Source organism: Pimephales promelas, chromosome 20, assembly GCF_988280905.1.
Source record: "Pimephales promelas chromosome 20, fPimPro1.hap1.1, whole genome shotgun sequence".
Taxonomy (NCBI): domain Eukaryota; kingdom Metazoa; phylum Chordata; class Actinopteri; order Cypriniformes; family Leuciscidae; genus Pimephales; species Pimephales promelas.
The window spans coordinates 14,064,630-14,091,656 of record NC_142788.1 but is presented as its reverse complement, the minus strand read 5'-3'; the positions used below and the strand labels follow the sequence as shown (position 1 = coordinate 14,091,656).

Here is a 27,027-nt window from a genome sequence, read left to right as displayed (position 1 = left end):
TATATATATATAATAGCATCCAAAATAAAAGTTTGTAGATAGATAGATAGATGAATGGATAAATACTGTATATAGATATGAATGTATGTATATATATATATATATATATATATCTCAATTGATGATAGATATAGATGGGTGGATAGATAAATAGATAGATGATGGATATAGATGAATGGATATATAGATGAATGGATTTCTTGATACAAATGCATAAAACATACCAAAGTTTTGTGTCTCATGAAGACTTTATTTTTCTTACAGATATCTCTGCTTAATCTTTTGTATTTACAGTATGTAAACAAGAGAGTCCACAAGACAAGAGAAAAAAAAGAAACATGCCCACAAGTAAAATCTTTTCCAATGCTCCTCTAGATTTGTATGGGTGACAGATCTGAAAGATATAAATCTTTGAATCTTTCCAAGAAACGTAGTGATAATCCATTAGTACTAACAATCATATTCCGTACGTTTTTGACCTGTACAAACACGCTCTTCATTTACCTTTACCTTTGTATAGAGAACGTACTCTTCCAGAGGCACTTCTAAGTGCATCTTTCACATTAAGAGAAAAAAAATAATATTGATCAAACACAATTGTTGAAGTTTACAAAAGTTGATATGTATAAAAAAAAAAGCACAACAGTTTTACAGTTGCATATTTTATATCAAAGGGTGTTTCCGTCTTTGTACTAAACAAGTCACAAATTCAAATACGAAATGTACGTAGAAATGAATCAAACTCTATAGGCATTGTCCTAATGTCGAGTTTGATGTAGTGAACAGGAAGTGCGCTGACATCATGTCATGACCACACTGAACAATAAACAGTCTGTTTGAAATGAGTCAAGGTCCTTTGGTGTTCACATCTGACTCTTTGAATGGCACCGTTCTGATGATGAAAAGGCTCCTGCGCTCGGGTTACGAGACAGCAACGGAGGAGCTGCCTTTAGTGTTGTCTGTGGGAGGGGAGGGTCCGTGGTTTGCGGGTGATGTTCTTTCTCCAGTAGATGGCGGTTGGGTTTTAGGGGACTGTCCTACAGGTTTTCCGGCTGCGTCCGAACTGGCTTCTGCTTCAGTTTCAGGCTGAGATGCTGTGGCTATGTGTGATTTTTTTTTTTTTAAAAAGAAGAGAGAATTATTTATTGAGACAATTGCTTTTCAATAATAAATGCATTTGTAAAAAGAGTGTGGTTCAGAAGGGAATATAGCTTACCACAAACTGAATACATGTCAAGTCAAGTATAATTATATAGCACTTTTCACAATACAGATTGCATCGAAGCAGCTTCACAGTATCAATCAAAACATAATAACAACAATGTTCGTTTCTTAGTGGAAAAACATCCACGTTTGGTAGAGCTGATCGAGTGTATTACTGATTGCTTAATTAATTTGAATATCCCCACTGAGCAAGCCAAAGGCAACAGTGGCAAAGAACCGAAAAACTCTAAAAGATACGGTCTATTAGTTAAAAAACTGACCCTTTTCACAGACCGATGACACGTTTACACAATCTTTAACATCGTTAATACAGAAACGTTTAAAAAAAAGTAATGTATATTTGTAACTATAAAATTTTAAGAAAAATGGTTCCAAACAGTAACAGACTTGTAATAGCAGAACCCTTTTCGGTGATAATAGAATTCCATTAAAGGGATAGTTCACTTTGAAATTAATTTTTGATATGTTTTAGCTTACCTCAAGGGCATCCAAGATGTAGGTGTCTTTGTTTCCGCAGTATTTTCAACAACAAGAGGTAAAAACGATATAAATATTGTTCGTTTTCTCACACAAACCGCTCGTTTCGTGTCTTAGGCCATCAAAGTGTACTTATATTTATGAGTCATTTAATCATGTTTAATTTGGACTTCTCTGTGCATGCTCTTTGAGGTGGTGACCATAGACCTCCATTATATGACCGATAGACACGAACGGTTTGACCTGAAATATCAAAATTGAAACTACTGCGGAAACATCCTGGCACCTACATCTTGGATGCCCTTGAGATAAGCTGAAACATATCAAAAAAATAATTTCAAAGTGAACTATCCCTTTAAGAACCGTGCTTTGATAGTGTTATATAGGACCAGAATGGGGTTAGAAATAACCTTTTTAATAATAGTTTATTTTCATTAATATTAGTATAATTAATATATATATTAATATTGTTTTTTTTTTTTTACCCCTCGATCTGACTGGTCTTGTATTATCATGTAGCCTCTATTCGGGTTTTACATAAAAACACCACCAACAACAAACAGCATGTTGTTTCAATTAGGTACTTTTATTTTTTTATTGATATGGCAAATGGAGCAAGAATGACAGTGCTCTAACAAGTTATTAGCTGAATACATAAATAAATAACAATTGTTATTGAACATGATATAGATATGGGCCAAGAAATCTCTTCACAAGTCTCTATGACGTTTTTACGTCCTTCATTATGTGTGTATTCTGTGTGTCAGTTTCTCTCTGCAGATGATGAGGTTATGGTACGACAGCATCTGAAATACACAATTGAGTTTCGAGTTACAGTGTGTCTCTTCCAGTTGTTTATGTAAAAACAATTATGTTTATGGAGGCCAAAATTAGCAAAAATTAACGGTATGTGGGGCCTTTTACAATGTTAAAAGGAAAAAAGTGACAAAAAGTCATGGGATAGTTTTAACTAATAATTAAAATGTGGATATGGATATGGAGAATATGGATCATAAATTAAATATCTGTTACTTACTTACTTAGTGATGAAGAGAAGACAAGTATCCTTAATCGAACAATGCTGGTCACATTTACATGTTCTGTTAAACTAAAAAGAGAAAAAGACATGATTTGAAATGAAACCGGTTACAAATTTAAAGCTAAAATGTATAGACATTTTAAGAAAGAAGTAATTTACCTGTTGAGAGTGTGCTGACAGTCTGTGTAGCTGATCTCCAGAAAATCAGTAATGAGGTGGCCTTGATAGTTACAAATTTGAAAAACAAAAAGGCGGGAATAAAGAACCCTAAACTCTAAGACAAAGAACCATTTCAGCATTTAAAGGGTTCTTCAGGAAGGATGATGCGCTTCTAAATAGAACTGTTACTGTGTAAAGACCTGTTTAAACCAAGAACTATAAAAAAGATACCTATATTAGCATTCACAGCAGCAGACGATATAGTTCTGTTTATTCTAAGCGCTGCAGTTGTGTTGTCTGCCGCTTTAAATGCTCGAGCTCCTTACAGCAGGATGGATTCTGATTGGCTGTCAATGTTTTTATCATTCATCAGCTGGACAAAATCGTTCTGAAAGAGACTGCAATGATATAGTTTCTCTGTGCCGTTATCATTATAGCTGTGGTGTGAACTCTGCTATTATTTTATATTTAGAATGATTTGTAGAGCTTTATCATTATAGTATTATAGTTGTCGTCCTTGGTGCAAACGGGCCTTAGAGAACCTTTAAAGAAACATCTTTTTTTTTTTCAGAGTATACTTTCGTTTTTTCATTACCTTGGCATTAAATTACAGAAAACTGGCTAACGCTGTTAGGTGAGAATTTATAATACAATGGATGAGGGAGTAAAAGCAAAAAAAATCTTCTTTTGGAAAATCATAGAAACACTATCACGGATGTTTTCTTTCGCTACGGGAGCAAATTTGACATAATTTACCCAACTATGACAACTTGCGCTTCTGAGAACCCTAGAAATGTGAAAAGGGTCGATTGTAAATGGTGAATAAAAAAATAAAAAAGCTATACATTATACAATGCGAGTGGCATTCTGTTATCGTCTTGGAATTAAAATAGGTTATTTAGCTTTTTTTTATTTTATTGTCTTAACATTTTTAAAAAAAACATTATTTGATCCGACAACAAAAATTGAATATTCATGTTGAGTGCATTGTGTAACCAGTCCTACTCGACCCACTCCGAGCGGGATTCGAACCGGGGCCTCCGGCGTGGGAGGCGGACGCTATATAATAGAGAAATAGTTTAAAGGAATAATTCACCCAAAATAAAAATTTTGTCATAAATTATTCACTCTCAAGTCGTTCCATCCAAAACCATAAGAGTTTTAGTAAGATATTCGTTTAAGATATTTTTAATGAAACCCAAAACTTAGACAGCTCAAAAAGGTTCACAAAAAGGTCGTAAAAGAAATCAATATGATCCGAGTGGTTTAAAGTCTTCTGAATTTATATGATGAACACATTAAATCTAGGCTTTTATATTACATATGAAGAGTTCAGATGCAAAAGCCTCTAAGTGCCATTTTGAAATTTTCTTCTAGAATGATCATTTTTATCAAGCTTGTATATTTAAGTTCAGTAATTTCACTTAAATTGCAATGAGGATTACCTATTAATTGTCATTTAAGTGAAATTACTGAACTTGAATATATAAGCGTGATAAAAATGATAATTTTAGAAGAAAATTTCCAATGGCACTTAGAGGCTTTTGCATCTGAACTCTTCATATATATATATATATATATACACACACACACACACACACACACACACACACACACACACACACACACACATATATATATATATATATATATAGAGTACACACACACACACACACACACACATATATATATATATATATTTGTGTGTGTGTACTTTTACATTATGTATAAACATTGATTATTAACATACATCTTCAATTTTGGCTGTACTATTACAATATAACTAATATGTTAGTATGTTATTCTAAACAGCCATTCAGAGCAGTGGCTTAGCATTTGGTACATTTGCATTGACATATTGAGTTTTGGCGCTTATTTGGCTGATGAAAGTTCGAATCTGTCCTGCAACATTTCCCACTTCCATTCCCAACAGTTTTGGTAAAAGTGCTAAAAAGTAAAAAAATGAATTTTAGGTCTAGAAATGGTTAGTTACCTGACTGTGTGCAGGATTTCATGTGTTCGGGCCAGTGTGCCTGCTGGCATGGGTAGTCACAGTAACTTGTGTTCCAGCAGCAGTAGAAAATGGCCTCTTTCTTGCAGTTGGCGCACCACTGCTTCTTCTTGGTCTCATCCACCGCCTGCTGTCTCTCCACCTCCATCTGTTTCTTGACCTCTGACACCAGCCGCTCTCTCTCCTGCTCTAGACTCTGCCTCATTTCAGCCATGGTCAGCTCTACACACACACAATGGTGATTTAGTATTAGTGGTTAAAGCTCTGGCTTGGTCCTCTAGAACTTGTAGAAGTTTAGTGGGCCTTCAGTAAATGTTCTCTAAATCGCATTAGATCCCGAAACACAGTTTTGTATGTGCAGTGCTATTGAAAGTCATCAAGGAGAGTTACCCAGGTTATGTTTCATCTCTGACAGCTCCTGCTGATGCAACCACTGGAGTTTCTCAATCTCAATCCGCAATCGCCGGATCTGCAACAAAATCCGCAGAGAATGTAACAAGTTTGGTTGTTTTTTAAAGTCACCACGAAATCAAAATAAACCATTCTTATTTTTTGTGGTATATATACATTTTTTTAATATAATTTATCCGTGCACATCATCTTTTTTTAAATTAATAATTAGTAATTTTTGTGATTCTTTATTTATTAAACATTTTGTGTGTATAAAACTATTTACAACAATGCCCAAGTTCTTCCCATAACCATAATATCAAAATAAAGTAAATAAAAACGACAGGACAGTAAAATATACTTTGAAAAGACCACCTATAGAAGGATCTCAAAGTCTTTTTAATTGAGTTAAATTTTGTAGTCTTTCTGTTGCCGCCAAGCTCTTTAGCTGTGGTACACTCCAGACGAACAATGCCCTCGTAACCTTTTATCAAAATAACTACCTGCCCTCTTGCAGATCGTCTCTTCTCTGATGATGCGTTTATAGACATAAGGGCGGGGCAACCGGTCACTCACATAAGATCCACCAATGGCAAACCACAACCATCCAATCAACATTTTTTCTTGTTCGAGAAGCAGTTTTGCAAGGTCACAATAGGGAAGAAACGACTATCGCAACTTCCTTTTCATGATGACTTTAATGCTTCTGTGGCTATTTTTGTGGTGAGAAAAATGTATGGCAAACTATATCAAGTTTTAAAATCTGTATTTATTAAAAACTAGAAAGCTATATTTGGTTTGTTATTTGGTGATAGATAATCTGGTCCCATTGATTTAAAAAAAATATATATAAAAAATATTATTCTTCCAACACTGGGACTGATTTCATGGTGTGAGAATGTCACACGAGAACTGTATCAAAGTATTGGCATAATATCAATTCAGTCTGTCAACCTGCAACCTGTAAGTGGCTTGGAGAAGTTTATCTTTTCTTAAAATGCACATTGACAAAGAGGATGGATGATGGAATAAAGTCAGCTAGTAGAGATGAAATAAGGCACAAAAACTACACACCTCTGCAATGGTGTTCCCCGTCGTGCTCTTAGACAGATCATTGTATATCTCTGTCATTGTTCCCTTGATCACGTCCATCACCTGCCATTATGATGGATAACACAGGCAACATCACCGTCAAATTCACCACTGACTTTTAAGTTATTTAGACAATTTGACTAATAGCAGTTCAGTAATAGTAATAATCAGATGGATCAATTATATGTTCAAACTAATAATCCAAAAAACATCAGAACTAATTTTATATAATGCAAGTACATACTGGATTGATATTTATTATTTTTAAAAAGTAACACTTCCAGAATTACAGCACAGATCCACTTGAATTAGATGTGGCCTGCCATCAAGGCTTTTAAATAAACATATTATATAAAAATGTCAAATAAGAAATGTTGTATTGCTTTTTGAAGACGTTATTGTACTAATAAAACTATTTAATGGATTCAATTTGGCAGTTTTTACTTCTGAAGTGAATGTATGACTCACCTTAGTGGTGTACTTGGCGATGTCAGCGGCGACATCAGCGGAGGCAGGAGGGGCGAGGAAGTCTCCAGCCAGGCTGGAAGTGGCCGTACCAGACCCTGTGTTAACAGGTGAAGTGTCTTTCTGTTGAACAGCTGGTGAAACAGGACAAAAGATTAATAGCAAATTAAAGACTTCCTCACAAATTCAGTTACATAAGGTTATCATCACAGAAAACCATTTTTCCTCATGCATAGTTGGTTTTTTGTTATTGTCATAGTTTTAAATGCTATAAAAAATGTTTGGGGAGAAATCTGAAGCTCATATTTATTTGTGCAATCACTTTACTTAATTAAAATTGAATAAAATTGTCATTAACCTCGCACCGATGGACAGCTGATGAATCACGATGTCCAAATAAAGTTATGTGATTTATTTTATATGGTGTGCTCATTGTTTATGTCAGTTCTGTAGAGCAAAGGATTCTAGGTAGAATATTATAGCAAAAATAAATACAGATTTTAGTTTTTATTGTAATAATCTAAAAATACCTTCAAAGGGGAATAAATAAAAGGGAATAATAAAAGATCTTATGCAAAGTCTAGCCATTAAATAAAAATATATTTATCACCTAGATTAGAAAAATCTAATGTTTTTCATTTTTAAATATTTTTTAAACATATTATGGCACATTTAAACAGATTTAAACGGAATATTTCAGCTCAGGGGTTCATGGGAAATTCTCAAATTCTAGTAATTAAAGCCACAATATGTATTTTTTCTGCTTTAAAAATAGCAAAAATAACTGTATCTATGTTATATATTTCTATTAGAAGTGTACTTACATTATCCCGACAGTTTCCACCAACTTTCAAATACGGAGAAATTTATAGGTCAGAATTTTTTTTTTTTGGGGGGGGAATAAAACTTCTGCACTGGGAGTCAGTGTATTTACCTTTGACGGACTGTCTGGTTTGGTATCGTGTGCTGGAGTTATTGGCTGAAGTCTGGGGCTGCGCTTGGCTCTGTGCCGCTGCTTGAGGAACCGTCTCTCCTTGTTGTTGCTGTCTCTGCACCTTCTGCATGTGCCACTTCTGAGACGAGGTCTGGAATTTCCCACCAGCCTGGTTCCACGTCGCAGGCCTTTGGGCCGGCTGCGTGCTCTCCTTGGGCAGCAGAGGGCGCTGTTTTTTCACCACATTGGAAGCGGCCGGGACGGTAGACACGGGCTGAACGGTGGCGGTGGAGGTGGCTTGAGTGGTAGATGCTGTTGTGACGGTGGCTGGAGACTTGATGGCTGATGAGGCTGCATCTTTTGGACCAGGATTGGAGGAAGATGAAGCGTTATCTGTGGATGGAGAAGCTGATATGCTGGTAGATGCAGGAGCTTTACCTAAACAGAGGAGAGAACGCAATGTAAATTTAAAGCTATTTAGAAAAGTTTTTTAGAGAAACAAAGTCCACAATGTTAGGTATCTACCATCCGTTTTAATGCCCGCCTGATCTTTAGGTGTGGAGACGGGAGCTGACGGAGTCTCTCGCTTGGCTTTCTTCTTTTCCCTCCCACCTGATTCTTCACCGAGGTCTATAACCAGCTCCCGTTCAGAGTCCGAGTCCACATCCGGCTCTGGTCCGGCCGGCCGGACGTCCTGCCCAGGCTGTGACCGCTCCTTCTGGGTCGGCTGCAGGGGTTTGCTTTTCTCCTGAGGGTCTTTGTCCACGCCACCACTTAACTTCTCTTTGGTCTGGGGATCTGAGGAATTCTTTTCCCCACCTGTAGTTCCTCCAGCGGTTGATGGGGCAGCGTTTTGGTCTTGCCCTTGAGCAGATGGAGGTCTGGGTCTCTTTTTGGAGTCTTTGTGGACACTGCTGTTGTGGTTAGTGTTCTTCGGTTTCTGCTCGTCGTCAGACATGTATTCGCTGTCACTTGAGTCAGATTTGTCCGAGTCGTCCGAATCACTGTGCTCAACACCGCGGTACACGTCATCTGAGATCTCATCGATTCCTGTGGACAGAGAAAGAGACAGTTTTTCAGTTTTAAATTTTACAGAATGCATATCTGGGGACATAACAGAGCTTAAAAATAGGGATTCAGATGTACATTTCTGTTCGAATGTTTGGGGTTTTATTTGATCACAAACGGTTAACATTTTCTGTCTTTCAGAGTCAAATGATATTTCAGAAATCATTGTGATATGAGGATTTAGAAGTCAAGAACCATTTCTGATTATTATCAATGTTGAAAACAGCTGTGCTGTTTAATATTATTGTGAAAAGCAGGATTTCTTTCAGGATTCATTGTGGAACAGGAAGTTTCTCAAAAAAAAAGGACATTTTTTTTCATTATATGAGTGTGTTTGTGTGTGTGATCATCTTGAATCATTTAGAAATTGTCATTTTTGGGGAAGGAAGCATTAAATAAATTAAAAATGACTCTTAATTATAAATGCTGTTATTTTATATACATAATATAAAAGCCATAGTGTGATTTTACCTTCCATTTGAATATACATTTTTCATCACTAAATTCGCATTGAAGTACATTTTGAGTAATACATCACCGACAATTCTTGAAGCAAGACCCACCAATCACAAACAAAAATCTAGGTATTACCCACTGTGAGTTTTTGCAGGCTAGCTACATAACTTTAGATAACATTAGCAGGCTAGTTTAAATTGCTGGCTACCAAACGAATGTTAAATTAATACAGAACACTGTAGGGTTGAGCATAGAAACAGTAGTTGTGGATTCTGATGAATGAAACCCCCAGACTGATTAGATTAACAGTTACTGCTTTATGGAAGTTGTAAGTTTATTGCCTCATAACAAGATGTTAAGGGGTTGAGAAAATTTACAATAAGTTTCTTTTCAATTAATAATGTGGAATTTGAACTGAATTAGTCAAACCCAACCCGACACAGGAAGCTGAATTTGGAATATGAAATGGAATGACAGAAAGAGAAATTTGACTGAATTGCAAATCAAAGAAAGTTAATGACAGCTATGGCATAAATGGGTTTGTCTGTCTGTCTGTAAGGCTTTTCTTTTTGACAAAATTGTTTTAACAACCTTTTTTTTGTTAAAAATTACACTTATCACAGTTATAGAAATTTATTTGAATTTCAAGTGATTTTAAAGGCACACTATGCAAGATTTGTACCTTAATATGACAGCTTCAAAGTTGTTTCAGTGGTAAACAAAGCGAATCATCCTGGTAGTAAAGCTTGAGGGGGACGCCGCCGGAAAAAACAGCCATGCAAGTTTGAGAGTGGCGCCCCTGACAAATCTCGCGAGAATCACGAAATGCTTTACGGCAACGACGTCACACACATCAACAACAACATATGAAGCCACTTGCGCGCATCCAAGAAAACTCGGTCAGACTCAGAAATGTCAAGAATCGGATCATGCTAGAGACCGGACAAGAGTCCCACTTGGCCAGGCTTTCACTCGTTGGCGCGAGTTTAAAAGCAGCACTGGATGCAACAGCAATGCTGACCTGGCGATCTTGTTGAAGGACTTGTAAGAAAATCTCTTACAATCCTTCAACAAGATCGCCAGGTCTTATTAAAAAAGTAGTTTAACACTTGAAATATAGTTATTATTAACTGATTGCCATCATCAGTAGTTCAGTAGATATGCAGTAACAGGGGAGTTACGGTTATTTACGACAGTGCAAGTACACCACAGCGGCTCTAGGGGGCGCTGTTTCACAAAAACATCAGAGCTGCATAGTGTGGCTTTAATTCTTCTACTTCTTTGTATTCAAATTTCAATTCTAGTTGAGGATTGAGGAAATTGAGGAAATTTATTGGAATTGAAAAGATATTCTCAATTCAATTCTGAATGGCACAAACCCTGTAAATTCAAACCCTTGAATTCAAATATTGTTGTGGTTGATCTCAAAGCGTGATTCAAGGCTCTTTAATGAAAATAAATGTTGAAAATGAGGTTGCTGAAAAAGTGGAGGGTCATTGTTGAGGTCTATCATCATTTCAGTGTGTTTGTGTGTTCATTACCCAGCTGGGCCTTGCAGCTCTCTATAGTTTTATCCAAACTCCTAGTTGGTTTTTTGGGAGAGGTGAGGAGAACGGATGTCCCTTGCTGCTGCTGCTGTTGTTGTACAGTCTCACTCAACTCCTTCAGGTCCATTTCAGCTTTAATGCGATCTGAGGGAACACAATCAACACAAATATTCAACAAACACAGAGGAATAAGTGGTGCAGTGGTCATTGAGTTGCTTTTAGACTCACCAAGATTGAGGTTGAGAATGCCACCCGTGGCTGAGCTCCTTTCCTGTTTAACCGGCGTGGGTAGGAGCGGCTTGGGGCTGCCGCTTGTCTTGAGAGACGCAGGGGACGCTGGGGGCCAAATTTGAAAACTTTATTACCCCACTATTAAACAAAATATTGGCCATTTAAAGGCAGGAAATCTAGTTAATCACCTGTATAATCCATTGAGTCTTCACCGGCGCTATAGTGACTCGAAGACACTCTCGCCCCTCGCTCGTCCTGCTCCAGGTCTGAGCCCGTGTGGACCGAGGAGTTGGTGCTCATTGGCGATCTGGGCATGTCCGTCACAGAGATCCGTCGCCCCGCCCCTCCTGACATCACTGTCTTACCCAGGAGCATCTTGGGGGATGCGGTCATATCGAAGTTGAACTTGACTTTGTCCTGTTTCTCATTCTTCACCGTGCCTTTTTTAGGGTTGCTAGGGTCCTGCAGCATTTGGAACTGGTTGTTGGGTGTGTAAGGCGTCCGGAACGGCGCGTAGTTGAACACGCTGTATTTCTTGCGCACGTTTTCCACGTAGACCTCCATTTCTTGCATGGCGCTGTTGAAGATGCTTTTGGTCTTCTTCACAGAGAAGGGGATCTCCTTAGACATGAGGTAACAGTTGTTTATGGGCACCCATGCTCTGAAAGGTAAATCAGGGGGGAAAGTACATATCTTAATAAAAACAAAAAAAATGCGTAAGGCAGTATGACTCCACTGTAAGACCCTTGTTGATGTACACTACCGCTCAAAAGTGTGGAATAAATAAAATGTTATGTTTTGAAAGTAGTCACCTTGTCAAAATCAACAAGGCTGCATTTTGTAACATTATAAAATGTCTTTACTGCCACTTATGAATAAATATATTAATTAAATCTTGGCTTTTCACAAAAAAAAAATGAAGCAGCCCAACTATTTTCTACTTAAAATAATAATAAGAAATGTTTCTTGAGCAGCAAATCAGCAGATTAGAATGATTATGTATGCCTTTTCATATTTTTTTTTTTTACACAATTTATTTGTTTTAACAATAAAGCAATACTCATTTTTAAAACATAAAATTAACTTTTGCAAACTTAATATCAATATAACACATTGTAACAATGAATTGGCTGCTGTATTGTTGGAAAAACTTGACTCGCAGAAATGTATCAAACTTCCCAAATGTATTTGCTAGTTAAAGTCAGAAGTTAAGTTTAAATCAGAAAAGCTATTAAAATATGAAAATACTGAACCCTCAGGTTACAAAGCTTTTATAATGGTCTTTAGAAATGGGTCAAATGAAAAGCTAATTACGTTCAAGCTTTGATTTAATTGATGTTGCTAATTTTGTATATTGGTAACAAAATCATTGCCATCATATTGTATATATTCAATATTATTTTAGTGAATCCCAAATGCCGGGGACACACCGACTGAATGCAACTGTCTCTGACTCGTGAGTTTGAGCTTGATCGGTCGCACGTATCAAATTACATTCATCATCGGCCTTACGGTCGTTAAGTGTGTCCCCGGCTTAAGTGAATAGAAGAGTAATAGGCTCACCTGTCATGCTGGCCAAAAAACCGTGCGTCCACCTGACCGTCCTTGTCTCTCAGGGCTTTAGCAGGCCAAAAGGGAAAACCTTTCAGTTTAGCCCAGACCAGAGGGTGAGGCTGAGACTGCAGGAAAACATAAACATGACCATTAGCTACACTTGAAATACAGCACAGATATTGACTGGCTGTAAATGTTTTTATATATATATATTACAAAATGTATAGTTCAAGAAGCATCTTGATACTAGGAGAGATCACTCACATATGGATGGTGCTATAATATCTTTAAAAAAAAAAAAATCATCCTCTTACACAAGGTTCACAGAACCAGTTGTCCCTCTTCTGACAGGCGGACAGGTAGCACTCTGGACAAACCTCAATTTCATTCATCTGTGGATGATGTATAGATACTGTATCACTTTACAGGGGTAAAATATGTACACACATGCTACATTTCAAAACTTTGTGGTCAAAAAGAAAAGAATACTTCTATTCAGCGAGGCTGCATTAAATTGATCAAAAGTGAAATTTTAAACTGTTACAAAAGATTTTCATTAAATGCTGTTCTTTTCTATTCCTCAAAGAATTCTGAAAAAAAGTCTATCAGAGTTTCCACAAAAATATTAATTAGCTCAACTGTTTTCAACATTGATAATAATATTAAATGTTTCTTGAGAAGCAAATCATCATGTTAGAATCACACTGAAGACTAGTAATGATGCAGAAAATTCAGCTTTATCACAGATATCACAGAGATAAATTACATTTTAACACATTAAAATAAAATAAAAACAGTTATTTTAAATTCTGATAATAATGCTAATAATAATAGTAATAATTTTACGGTTTTATTGTGTTATTGATTAAATAAATTCAGCCTTTCTAAACATAATATATACATAAAATATACATAACATTACATAACATAATATTGTATATAAATATATATATATATATATATATATATTAGGGCTGTCAAATGATACATCTAAATATATGTGGGTGCACTGTAATTATTATATATATATATATATAAATACACACACATGCTTGTATATATTTACGAAATATTTTCATGTATATACTGTATATATATTTATATATAATTTATATTATATATATAAATATTTTATATATAAATAATATTTTTTTTCTTAAATATACATGCATGTGTGTGTATATATATATATATATATATATATACACACAAAATAATTATACACAGTGAACCCACATATATTATGTAAACACAAACTTTTATTTTGGATGTGATTAATCGCGATTAATCGTTTGACAGCCCTAATATAAATATATATATATATATATATATATATATATATATATATATATATATATATATTTAACTCTTTTATGTTTCGAAAGGCTGAATTCCTTTAATCAATAACACAATAAAACCGTAATCGCAATTAATCGTTTGACAGCTCTAATATATATATATATGAAGAGTTCAGATGCAAAAGCCTCTAAATGCCATTTGAAATTTTCTTCTTTAATGATGATTTTTATCAAACTTGTATATTTAAGTTCAGTAATTTCACTTAAATGGCAATGATAATTACCTATTAATTGGTATTTAAGTGAAATTACTGAACTTAAATATACAAGTTTGATAAAAATCATCATTAAAGAAGAAAATTTCAAATGGCATTTAGAGGCTTTTGCATCTGAACTCTTCATATATATATATATATATATATATATATATATATATATAGACCTCAAATGTTTGACGGTATATAAGTTTTTAAAAAATGTTTTATATATTGTAAGGATATTAGACTACTCACTTCATGTTCACAGATCTTGACAATAACTTTAGCAGTTGCTGTTAGCTTGTGGTTTCCTGAAATAGAGCCATTTAGACCTCATGAATGTACTGATGTGAGTAAAGATAAAGCACATTGATTTCATAGACCAGCACTAACCTCCATTATAAATGATACAGTTGTGAAGAATCCACTTCACGTCAGCCAAAAAAGCTTCTGTGCAACCATACATTTTCTTCTTGATATTCTACAGACACATATATTTCTCAGTTACAGTATTTATTTTACCTTTTTAAAACATAAAGTGGGCTCAAAAAGCAAACATTTTGAAGTTTATTAGGTTTTCCCTGATAAAACAATAAATATACACTTTAAAGTAAGGACACTTGTAATACGGATAACCTAACGTACCTTCTCTAGAGTGCACAGGTCCATTGGGTGAAATATATATTCGGCATAATCTGGGTGCTGCTCCAGGGACACTGGCTTCTGAAACGGTTCCGTCTGCAAGATTAATCATTCATAAAGATACACCGCAAGCATCGAAATTAGTCACATGAAAACCAATCCCATCGGGGTGAGTAAATAAATTGTGAGGGACGTGGTATTTGACTCACCCCTGGCTGTTTCATCTTCTGCAGAGCAAACTTCAGCAGGTAGGACAGTTGCTCCAAGTTCAGCATGGTCATAGCTTTACTCTGAGTCTCTATGCATTCAGCCACCGTTATTTTCTGAAGTAGAAAGTGAAACGACTGTACTATATACATGCATCACACACAAACAGTTCATAATCATTTGTGTTCTGTCGATTCATAGTTCCTGTCCATTTAGTCTCATGTAATAAAATGTATTCAAATATATTCTTTCTATTCTTGGTAAGAACTGTCTGCCCCAAATTAGAAGAAAAAAGAAGATATTTGAAGTTGTAAACATACAAATTATACCAGAAAAAAATGATTTGTGACCAAATTTTAGATTTCATGATGCATAACAGGATTTAGTTCAAATAAATTGACATCAGAGCAAATATCTACACCTCTACATTAATTCGACTCGTTTCACTATTTTCTGAATGGTCTGGTTCATACTAGTCCAAGCAAAGTCTAGAACTCTTAGGAAAGGAGAAGTGTCAGTCACATCTAGTTTTCCAAAACCTAGTGAGCTTGCGGTCTACATAGGCAGCTCCTATGATGGGTAGCAATCTAACTATAGAGCGCACAAAAACATTTAATGATAACTTCTAAACATTTAAATACAGCCTGTCAGCTACAAGGTTGTTTATCGATAGTATTTGTTTCTGTTGAAATGACTGGCTTGCATTATTTCAACTTAGTTTTAAAATAATCATGCTTAAAGGAGTAGTTCACTTTAAAAAAAAAAGTTTTGCTGATAATTTACTCACCCCCATGTCATCCAAGATATCCATGACTTTCTTTCTTCAGTCGAAAAGAAATGAAGGTTTTTGATGACAACATTCAAGCATTTTTCTCCATATAATGGACTTCAATGGGAACCAAGCGGTCCAAAAGACAGTTTCAGCGCAAACTGCAAACTGTTCAAAGGGCTTTAAACGATTCCAGAAGATGAATAAGGGTCTTATCTAGCGAAACGATCGCTCATTTAATAAAAAAATAACAAAGTTTAAGCTCAAATGCTCGCATTGCTCAGTTCTGTGATGTGCGCAAAATGAACAAATCTTTTTCCGAATCAATTCGTTCATTTCGTTCGTTGAATCAACCAAATGACACGAAAAAAGATTCGTTCATTTTGATAAACGAGTTCGAACAGGAGAATCACGAACGCGCATCACAAAACAGAACAAGGCGACCATTTGAGCTTATAAAACTTAAACTTTGTTATTTATTTATTAAATGAGCGATCGTTTCACTAGATAAGACCCTTATTCATTGTCTGGAATCGTTTAAAGCCCTTTGAACAGTTTTCAGTTTGCACTAAAACTGTCTTATTGACCTTGAACCGTTTGGTTCCCATTGAAGTCCATTATATGGAGAAAAATCCTGGAATGTTTTTTTCAAAAACCTTAATTTCTTTTCGACTGAAGAAAGAATGACATGGATATCTGGGATGACATTGGGGGTGAGTAAATTATCAGCAAAAGTTTTTTTTTAAAAGTGAACTACTCCTTTAACAGCATAATTTGTGGTGAAAACTACATTACCCATGATGCTGAACAGAAAATTCGAAAGCAAGCGAAACGAAAAGATTTCGTTAGCTCCACCCACTCCAATGAATATTATGATATTTTGAAGAATTTTGGAAAAAGACCAAAGCACATTCCAGCCCGTTGACTTCCATTGTATGGTTAAAAAACAACAACAACAACAACAACAAAAATACCTTCTTTTATGTTCCACTGAAGAAAGAAAGTCATTTTATGACATTCGGGCGAATAAATGATGACAGAATGTCCATTTTTGGATGAACTATCCCTTTAAGGCAGCATAATCTCGCATACTTTGTGAAACAACATTCAAAACATTCTGTGCCTGCGCCTTAAAATAACTAGGCAGCTCACTAGGTTTTGGAAAAGAACTTAGGTTTCCATATAACCGGTTATGGACATGATTTATTACTGCACAAGCAGCTTTTCATGCTCTGAACATATTTGAATGTGGAAACTGCAAGAAGGACAGTCACATGACTTTACTAATCCAGACACAGTACAGTCCTCAGTACCTCACACTCTGGACAGAACCAGTCGCCCTCAGGCTCTGCGGCCAGTTTGAGGCACTTGGCGTGGTAGACGCGCGGGCAGAGCTCACAGCAGAGCACCTGGCCCTCGCGGTGACACACCCAGCAGTAGAAGTCGTTCCGCCCGTCCTGCGGTACAACATCAACAGGGTCTGTGGTGAGTGCGGGCTGCTTGACATAGTAAAAGGGACCATGTCTAAGCTCACACTGAAATGCAGGCAAGAGAGACAGGGCAAGGGGTCAAATCACAAGCCACAACACACGCAGGGGAAATGTAGCAAGGCACTGCAATAAATCAAGCATGGACAGGTAAGCAGTCACATAACCACTGGGTCAAAAGCGGCACATTGGGAAGACACTGTGTAGGATTTCGATTCACATTTCCGTAAACACACCACATGACTCATGTGTGATCTGAGAACCTTGTGGTGTCTGAGATCAAGTGCGTTTCGCCAGGATTGGAATGAAATCCTAAAATACCATCAGATGCCAAATACAGATTAGCAGGATCAAGGGATTTGATTCATATGGAAACTTCATAAAGGACGGCTAATTAGTGTTCAATAAGTTAATTTAGTTAATTTAAATGTGCTTGTTATTTTCGCATTTGAAAACCTAAGCAAATCCACATTTGGCATCTTTCATGAAACATTGTTCATTCATATGTACTGCGACGGCACAGCATTCACATTTGATTTTTTAGCTGTGATAAAGTTAACGTGGGCCCAAAAAGAAGCATTCGGACACTTACGTAATATTTTAAAAATATGGTTTGTAAACAAATGATAGGTAATGAAAGCTAGAACTTTTTTGAGAACTAACTTCCCTTTGAGCTACTTTTTGGAATGACATTTAACCAACTAAAAAGTGGAAACCACAGATGTAGTTCATCATTAACTCTATGAACACTACTGTTCAAAAGTTTGGGTTCAAGATTGTTTTTAGATTTAAAAACAAAAAAGACTCCTATTCATCAGAGAAAAAAAAAAGTTTCCATAAAAATATTAAGCAGCACAACTGTTTTCAACATTGATAATAATAATAAATGTTTCTTGAGCATCAAATAATCATATTAGAATGATTTCTGAAGGATCATGTGACACTGAAGACTGGAGTAAATCCAGCTTTGCGGTCACAGGAATTAATTACATTTTAAAATATATTACAATAAACAAATTGCCTTTTTAAATTGTGATAATATTTCACAATTTCACTGTTTTTAATGCATTTCTTTCAAAAACATTTTTTTTTTAAATGACAGACCCCCAGACTTTTGAATAGTGTACATGAAAAGTGTCAATACATTTTGCCTTCATTATAAACAGTATAATTATTATTTTATAATGGTTGTTCTTTAAGTATACACTTCTCGTTTTAATATTTTATTCTCCAATGCAATGACATAAATACATCAAAGGGATTGTTCACCCAAAAATGTATTTTGTTTTTTATTCAAGCTTGTGTCATTAGAAACCAGTATGACCTTCTTTCTTCTGTGCAGCACAAAAGAAGATATGTTTAAGTGTCCATATTTTGTGCAATGATGTTTGGACCCCATTGACTTTCATTGAATAGGTAAAAACAGTGGAAATGTTCTTTAAAATATCTTTTGTGCTCCATAGAAGAAAGTAATATCTGGAATGAGGGTGAGTAAATGACAAAAGTGGAATTTTTGGGTGAACTATCCCTTTAAGTATGAATGTAGTGTCCAAATGCTTTTTGAGAAAAGAAATCCCCACAAGGGGTCGACTTTGTTCATGCAAATCAGTAAAAGCATTCGGCCCCTTTCAATGACCAGTGTTTTATCATTAAAAATTGTTTTTTAAATTAAGCATTTGAAGCAATTCTCAGCTCAAACCAATTAAAATCGGACAAAAGGGCACCAGGAAGAAAGGGAAGCCAGTGAGGGAACATACTTGGTCTTTACTGTTGTGGATTAATCCTGGTTTCTTCTTCTTCTTTATGGGACTGGGTGACGTGTCAGAGGGAGAGTGTCCGTTTGAGGAATGTGGAGGACTGGGTGCTTTCCTCTTCTGCGCAGTCAGCGCCTGTTCTGCTGATCCTAGATCAGGGGCCGCTGGCAGGAGAAACACAGCTGCTTCGTTATGCAAAGCCCACATGGATAATACAGCACCTCACTCAGCTGGGCCTGTGATTGTGACCTTTCAAAGCATCAACAACACAAACCGACATCGACCTCCACGCACAAAGACACTTGTCTTTTATGCACATCTTCAAGAATAAAACAAAAGGTGCCACGTTTAACGTCTGACTACAAATTAGGTTGCGTGCCATATTTGATGTGGTTCAGATTAAAAGTGTGACTTGCTTTTCAACATTTCAACTCTCACAATCTATATTTGGAGACGAACTGAAATGCTAATTCAATTTATACAATAAAGGAGTCTAAATATTAGAATTAAAAAACAATATAAATACAAAAACAAAAAAAAAACAAAATACCTTTGGGTGGCATGGACACCTCCATCCCATCAACAGCATCGGACTCCGTCTTTACTTCCTCCACAGCCAAACTAAATGGAGTAGAGAGAGAAAAAGCTGGAATAAGACACTGAAACCTCATGAGGTCTACCCCTGAGATAAAAGACTTGGATGATGTAATCTAATCTCCAGAGTTATGTTGTTGTTGTTCATAGCAATCATCCTCAATTCCATATCTGAACCACCTTTACTTGGGCAAGGAGACCCTTGCATGAGGATTGCTTTGTCTGTAACCTATTATCGGCCAGTATTTACAACAGGATATTAAGTGGTTTAACCGTAGGAGGGAAACATGACTGATCAAGACGGTGCGAGGCATAAACTCTGTGCCTTCCCTCAGATGAACCCAACCTGTTCATGGGAAATACCACTCAGACTCAAGTCTACTTCTTGTTTGAGAGGATTTGGCTTCGTCAAAGTTCAGGATATAATCGGGTATTAAAATACCATTAGCTACTGACATTGACACATTCAAAATGTGCCCAATAATGTGGCAGTATTTACATGTTCAGACGTTGTATAAAATCTAAACTGGATGTCCAGCTGACATCTATTTTTCTTAGCAGTATGTTTGCCTCATAAAATTTAGCAAAAACTAATGAAATGATAATGAAATGGCCAATAGTAACAATAAGATGTTTCCCATGAAACCAATTTTTTCCCCATTCTTGTCAAGTGTAGGTCTCAAAAAAGATCTTAACTGTCACAGCCTGCCCTTATCAGTCACAAGGTAATAAAGTGGCGAGCAATAAAAGGTGAATTTGCTGTGACAAAATGACTGGACATAGTAAATGGTTACACAGAACAGCAAGTTAAAGCTAAAGCAGTGCTGCTAGATATGCGTCTCATTTTGAAGGCCGCATTTGTCGGCCCCATATATCAAAAAGTATTAATTCAGAAAAAAACATTAGTCATGAATGCATAAATGTGAAGCATAAATTGTTGTAATTTCCTAATGAATTTGGAATGTAGTGATCGGTTTACTGAAATGAAGCTGTCAAATCCGACCTCCAGAGGACGCAGCCTTCAAAATGAGACACAGCCATTTGTTTCAGCATCGCCATCACAATGTGCGCATATTTACATTACAGGCTGTGCGATATCAAGCAAGTAGGGATAGTAGTTGATACGTACAGACCAGGAGTCTGGATGATTTGCAGATTAATCTCAAAATGTAACCATCATAGTGAGTGAAAGTTTATTATTTGCTCGTGTTTTTAATAGAGCCAGACCGATATAACGGCAGACCGATATTATCTGCCGATATTAAGCGTTTTCCAAACTATCGGTATCGGCAGTTATAATGGCCGATAAATTAATATTTCAAAAATAACATAAAAACTGACGAAACACGCTTGAACCATGTTATGAGTGTTGGAGTTGTATAGTTTGTCCACCAGAGGGCACTCTACACCGTTCCTGTTGGCAACACTCGTTGAATTGTTCACGATACATACATTGCTTGAATAACAATTAAAAGATCATCTCCATCAGTTCTCTTAACTCAAATAAGCATGACAAAATTTGTTACTATCAAAAAATAATAATAATAATAATAAAATATCGGCCGATATATCGGAATATCGGATTTTAAAACCCAAAAATATTTGTATCGGTATCGGCCTTCAAAATCCTTTATCGGTCGAGCTCTAGTTTATTAGTCCAGTCAGTTTAAACATTAAAGTGAGTTTAAAGCATATAAGCGCAAGAAGACGTGGAAGACAACTCAATTTTTAGCTCGTGCGCTGTTTTGTATGCGCACACGTAGATAGCACGCGAACACCGTATTCAGTTCTCCTCCTCGTCTTATTGTGCTTGAACAGACACGTAACAAGCAAAATTGTCTTTGCCCGTCTGCAGCGTAGCGATGCAGCGACTTCCAACAGAAGCACTGAAAGCAATTCGCCACATGATACAGTTTGACACGTCTACCAGAAACCCAGACACTCGATTTAATCGGCGTCAAGGCCAATTTATACTTCTGTGTCGAGGGTACAGTGTAGTGTACGGCGTAGGCTACACACGTAGGCGACACCGTCGTGAGCATTTATACTTCTGCGTTCAGGTCTTGGTTGCTCTGCAGTACTGCTCCAAAACGCTAGTTGGCGACGGAGGGATTTAATGTTCCACTGTGTTTAGATTCCTTGTGGCTAGGTTACAACAAGCAATGGCGACTGAAAGAGAGCGGATCATGTTGGTGTTGGAGCTTATTGAGGTGGGAAAACAGTTAATTTTAGTGAAATTACTCAAACTAAAAGGCAGAAACGAGAGAAGACGTCGGAGGAGATGGTACGTGCGGAAATGCGTAGGAGGAAATGCGATGCTACCAAGCCGACCAATCACAGATCTTGCGATCCGCGTCGTCCGCACGTACAGTTTTATGGAGGTACGGCGAAGGGTACGCTTTAAGGTGCACGTCTGTGCATATGCTACGCCGTACCTACTGCGCACACCCTACGCAGAAGTATAAATTTGCCTTCAGTGTAAACATGGTTTACCCTGCCGTGACTACAACAAGCGACAGCACATTTTCTTGGTCACTTGGGTTTCATTTCTGAAGCGTTGTGTTGTGTAGCCTTGCCCGCAATGAAATCTCATCAGACAGATGAAAATTTGTTGTGTTCTGAGTGCAAATTTTCACATTGCGTTGTTGCGAAGGCCTTTAGTACGAGTAGCAACTATTTGACGTTTAATACAGCAAACAAATACGTGAAGTGGTATTTTTGGCCAATGACAATTCAGGGGGCAAGACAACCCATAACAAATTTGTGTATCTCCTCAAGTATTTTGAATATGGCCCAATATATGCATTGCTATTATTTAATATCATTAAATAGGTAACAAAATGGATGTTATACATCCAGCAATAATGGTTCATGAAAATAAACTGATAAGCTTAAGGATTAAACAACAACAACAACAACAACAAGAGGTAAATGCTTCTCTTAACACTTAACATATATCTTGACCACAAAGAGGTCTTATTCATCACTACAGTCAATCAATCAACAAAAACCTTCTCAACCACAAGGCTAGAATGGAAATGACGGGTACCAAACAGAATCATGTAAATGACAGGTGAAAGAGAAGAGGCGGACCGAGGTCAATGGTACAAACGAAATCCTACAACGACGACGAGGCCTTGATCCTGTTCTTTGTTCAGAAGAAAAGACCAGAAAAGATTAGAAGCTGGCAACGGATCTCCATTACATGAGGTCAGGATTAGGACCAGTGTTGAGAACGAGCACGAATGAGAAGATTGATCATCAGGCCGCGATGAGGCCTCTGACTAATTCTCACAGACGGAGCTGCGGCTTGAAAAAAAAATAAACCCATGTACTTTTACTGTGTTTAGATATTCAGAGACAAAAGGAAAACTCATCCAATAAATCCAAAGTGGCAAATAACCTTCCATTGCGACGAATAAAACTCACCTTTCTCACAAGAAAATGTTCCAGGTTCTGCTGAAAGTAATCTGCAGAGTATGTCAGAAACAAGAGTAATGACATTAGTCTGGAGAACGTATATCCGTTTCAGGAAACTTGAATTAGACATATGATGTCTGAGGAGGGAACTGCACATCTAAGCAGGTAGCCAAAGGCCTGGAGCCTCTCCATTTTGGACTTTAATATGAGGCTATAAGGAGCCGCATGGATGTTATTTCACATTAGGGCCACATCACGTCAGAAACTCCCATCCACCAGGCCTTTCTATTCCGGTTCACTTCAGTAAGGTCAAGCCAACTGTGCGGCTGAAAATCCAGATCTCTACACTGAAATCAAAGAAACAGGAAGTCCTGAAGCTGATCGAACGAAGAGAAAGAAAACCACCGCTCTGCAACCAAACCGCCCTCCAAAACTGGATCTTCCTGAACGATCTGAGCACAGAGACAATCAGAGGTCCTCACAAACAGACCAAATAAAGAGAAAGGCAGCAGTGAATGTGGAGATAACTGGTCAGAGAGTGAGCCGAGGTCTTTTTTTTCTCTCTTCGCAGGAAATGAGAGTGCCTCCCTTCCCCCACCGCTCTGCTCGAGCTCCCCTTCCCCCCTCCCTCTAGGCCAGAGACGCGGGCTCTGGCACGTCCATGGCACAGGAGCTTACAGTAAACAGGGAGAACGACAGAAACCCTTGCATATAGGTCAGTCTCAAGAGCCACAGCTGAGAAAAACAAGTGAAGCGACAATGCACCCGAGTATCAACAACATGCAAACATACATTTCGCTATTCAGACGAGGCAAGGATTGGGCCGTTAAAGGGAGCTGCTACTTTGAGGTTCATTGCTGCATTGTGAATCATTTCAAGGGCAAGCAGTGACTGTACAAGAACACAGTTGTTTACTGTCACAATGTCGATGTAGATATAATTTGACTTTTTCCTGTTGCTCTTTGCTGACAATCCTTTACAATGTCATTTCCTTGACAAGAATCCCAATCACAGTGGCATAATCTTCCTGGGAACACACAAAACTTGAGCTATACCCTACTGATAAAAAACACTCCAGCCGTTTTCCCATAAAGAGAAGCTAGGCTAACAATATATGGAGATCTAGCTGACTATATTGTGAATGCAATTAAATTAATTGTTCATAATTACAACAAATAACTCGGGAAGCATTTGTTGTTTGATAAACAAGTGAAATACGATACGTACTGGAAGGAGTTTTTTGAAACGCAGCCATAAATATCATTAGAAAGGCCAAGGATCCGCTGGGAATGAGGCAGGGGGCTTTTAGTCCCGTGTGGTTTGCGCTCGCTTGTTTTGTCTTAGGGAGCAGCTGTGCGTGTATGTGCCGTGGTGCTATTTTATCGTTAGCATCGCCATAAATCTAAAAAAGGAGATAAGAAATATGCAATTATCATCTAAGCAATCTTCTTAAAAAATCCACCATAGCCTTCTCTATGACAAGAAATTCTTTTTACACATCAATTCATTTCTAAATAATTCAACATTGTTAATGCTGACATAACATAATGATAAAAGTCTGCTCACAAAGGAAATGAAAGCGGACTGTAATTCTCAATGGCTTTTTGTCATTGTGCCTGTCTCTGCACATACTATGGGTTACAGTATGTTTTCTAATCACTGGCCTAAGTAACAAAATGGCTTTTTTTTTGCCTGATTTGCATGACGCGGATGAATTCCTTTTCCAAGAATGATCCATGCTTAAAAAATGCTTATGACAAAATGGTGTCTCATACCGTTTTTAAACTTGTACTTGCACTCACAATGTGACTGACAGTAAACAATGATAGCAAAAATCATGCAAACGCCCACACTGAGCAATTTTTTTTCTTAATGACGCGTTGAAAAACAGCACAGAAAATAGCTGGGATCACTAGATAAATTGTCATCCAACGTCGCTCCTAAAGCTAAAACTATAAAGTGAAAATATAAAACAAACACGAATTGGTAATCATTGGTAATCACGTCCTGAATTACCCATCCTGCCCCTGTGTGAAATGACCACAGCTGGGACTCTTTGCTCTCTAATAGGGCCCTAACAGATGCCTCCATTTTCTGTTGCGTGGCTTGTGACACAAACAGACAATGGGAGAGGCATTCAGCTTAAAAAAAGTACATCACCCAAGCACCCCACCCCCCCTACGTGGGGCAGATCAACATCTAGAGAAATGACTGTCACTCAGCTGTTTGCCAGTTCAGCAATGAGTGATAGATAGCTGACTTCGTTTGCCATGTAACCATGTGACCGAGCAGCAGCACACAGGGCCAAAGCTCAGCAGAGAGAGAGAGAGAGAGAGGGAGAACGCCTGACCCCCCTTCTCTGGCCCTCTCCCCCTCCTCCTTCCTCCTCTGCCCTGTTTTTCTGAGACTCAGGCCTTTGCTACTAGGCCTCCCCAGTCAGTGGAGAATCAAATCTGCAATTCACAGTGTTAGCAGTGGATGAAAACAGTACAATGACAAGAAAGGACAAACGTAATAAAACATCAGGCTTACCTCTGTGGATGCATGGCTGAAACAGTGTAATGTCAATACTTATAAAACATGGAGGACAGCCTCAGCCTTTAGACAAGGGAGGGCTCTCCTCTCCACACTCAGAGCTCAGGCCTGTGTGATCAGAGCAGGGCCGTGACTGGCTGCCCTCCCACAAGCAGGATGTAAGGCCTCGTCTGATTGGCCGAAGCGCTTCCTGAGTAAATTATCTTTGTTCGGCACTGGCAGGATCAGCAGTGAGTGCGGGAAAGAGCACAGAGGAGAGGGAGAGAAAGAGCTAGGCCTCACTCACTGTAAAAAACACACGCTTGTTTACACAGACCCACTACGAAATGGCAGCTAAATATCCGTTAGCTGGTTAAATTGTGTGGGATTTCGCATTAAAGCTCTTTTGTTTGTCTGTGTGGAGCCGTAGGCCTTTGTTTAATCCCTTCCCCCACCGGAGCTGGTTGAGAAATAGGAGACACTCCTTTAGTGAATATGAGCCCTGAGCAAAAAATAGTGCAGCCACCATAACTTCCTGTGCTTGAACTGCAACTGATTCAATATGTCAAGTAGATATGGTGTTCACTGCAAAAAGAGAAATCCAATGTACTTTGCTATTATATCAGTAAACAGTGGACAAAAACAAACAAATGCAATACACTTGAATGTTACATAAGGAGTAATGTAGCTAGACGGATTGGATTAACTAAACCCTGAACAATGCATTATATTCAATGAAGATAGTTTTCTAGAATAAAAAAGTAGCATAGGCTAAATTTGTGAATAATATATTTTCACATTCACAAAAGCAGAGGAGTTAGCTAGGTAAATGCCTTAGATTCATTACAATAGTGTGAGTGTTAGAACAAAAATGATCTGAATCTTTACTGCATTAAGATATTGGTAAATTTTAAGGTGATTCTATTCGATGAAATAGTAGGAATGTGTTTAGGCCCTCACAGAAAAAGCTTCCACTAGGCCGGAAACAGCGCCTCCTGCTCTCTGACACTTACACAACACTGACACCCACTGGAGAGACGGGGAACTGACCCCTATCGATCATATGCTAGCTAGGTGAAACCTCTTTTGTTGTTGTTGTTAAATAAAATTGATATAAAATAAATTGTTTTTTTTTTCGGTAACTGATATTAAGCTGAAATGGAATACAAAAATTTTAGGCTTTTTAAGACCTGAAGAAATTAAAATTAATACTGCACATTAGGGGTGTGCAATATTGACAAAAATATATTTTTTAATTAAAGATTTGTTGATAGCAATAATTAGATGCTATTTTGCTGAGTTTGTTTTTGTGCTTTTATAATGGCTGGTTTAGGCCTTTTGTGGACAGCTGACTCACAAAGGCATATTCATATTATTCAAATATCCTATGCGGTGGTGGTCAGTTCACCGCCGTGACAGAATTTTTTTAATTTGTATT

At 37.3% G+C, this 27,027-nt stretch overlaps 1 protein-coding gene across 9 annotated transcripts; it reads right to left on the bottom strand.

Moving 5' to 3' along the window:
- Window positions 1–226: 226 nt before the first annotated feature.
- prkcbp1l (protein kinase C binding protein 1, like) lies at window positions 227–25,745 on the bottom strand. Of its 9 annotated transcripts, none has more exons than XR_016147918.1 (22): window positions 25,608–25,745; window positions 19,612–19,682; window positions 19,065–19,225; window positions 17,134–17,355; window positions 15,054–15,167; window positions 14,848–14,940; window positions 14,596–14,683; window positions 14,458–14,513; window positions 12,962–13,039; window positions 12,657–12,772; window positions 11,282–11,754; window positions 11,091–11,198; window positions 10,857–11,006; window positions 8,317–8,841; window positions 7,792–8,229; window positions 6,861–6,991; window positions 6,375–6,455; window positions 5,301–5,379; window positions 4,893–5,132; window positions 2,900–3,958; window positions 2,738–2,809; window positions 1,104–2,507 (listed from the first exon to the last, which is right to left on the bottom strand). XR_016147918.1 is itself a non-coding variant. In XM_039651881.2 (21 exons), exons 3-21 carry the CDS (start codon window positions 19,634–19,636, stop codon window positions 922–924), a joined length of 3,357 nt encoding a protein of 1,118 aa, XP_039507815.2. In that variant the 5' UTR covers window positions 19,637–19,682; window positions 24,303–24,477; window positions 25,608–25,726; the 3' UTR covers window positions 227–921. The 9 variants fall into 9 exon arrangements, 5 of the variants coding, with proteins under 5 accessions (XP_039507815.2, XP_039507813.2, XP_039507817.2 ...); XR_016147917.1 differs by having other exon boundaries at window positions 2,742–2,809; XM_039651881.2 differs by lacking the exons at window positions 1,104–2,507; window positions 2,738–2,809; window positions 2,900–3,958 and adding exons at window positions 227–1,100; window positions 24,303–24,477 and having other exon boundaries at window positions 25,608–25,726.
- Window positions 25,746–27,027: the final 1,282 nt, after the last annotated feature.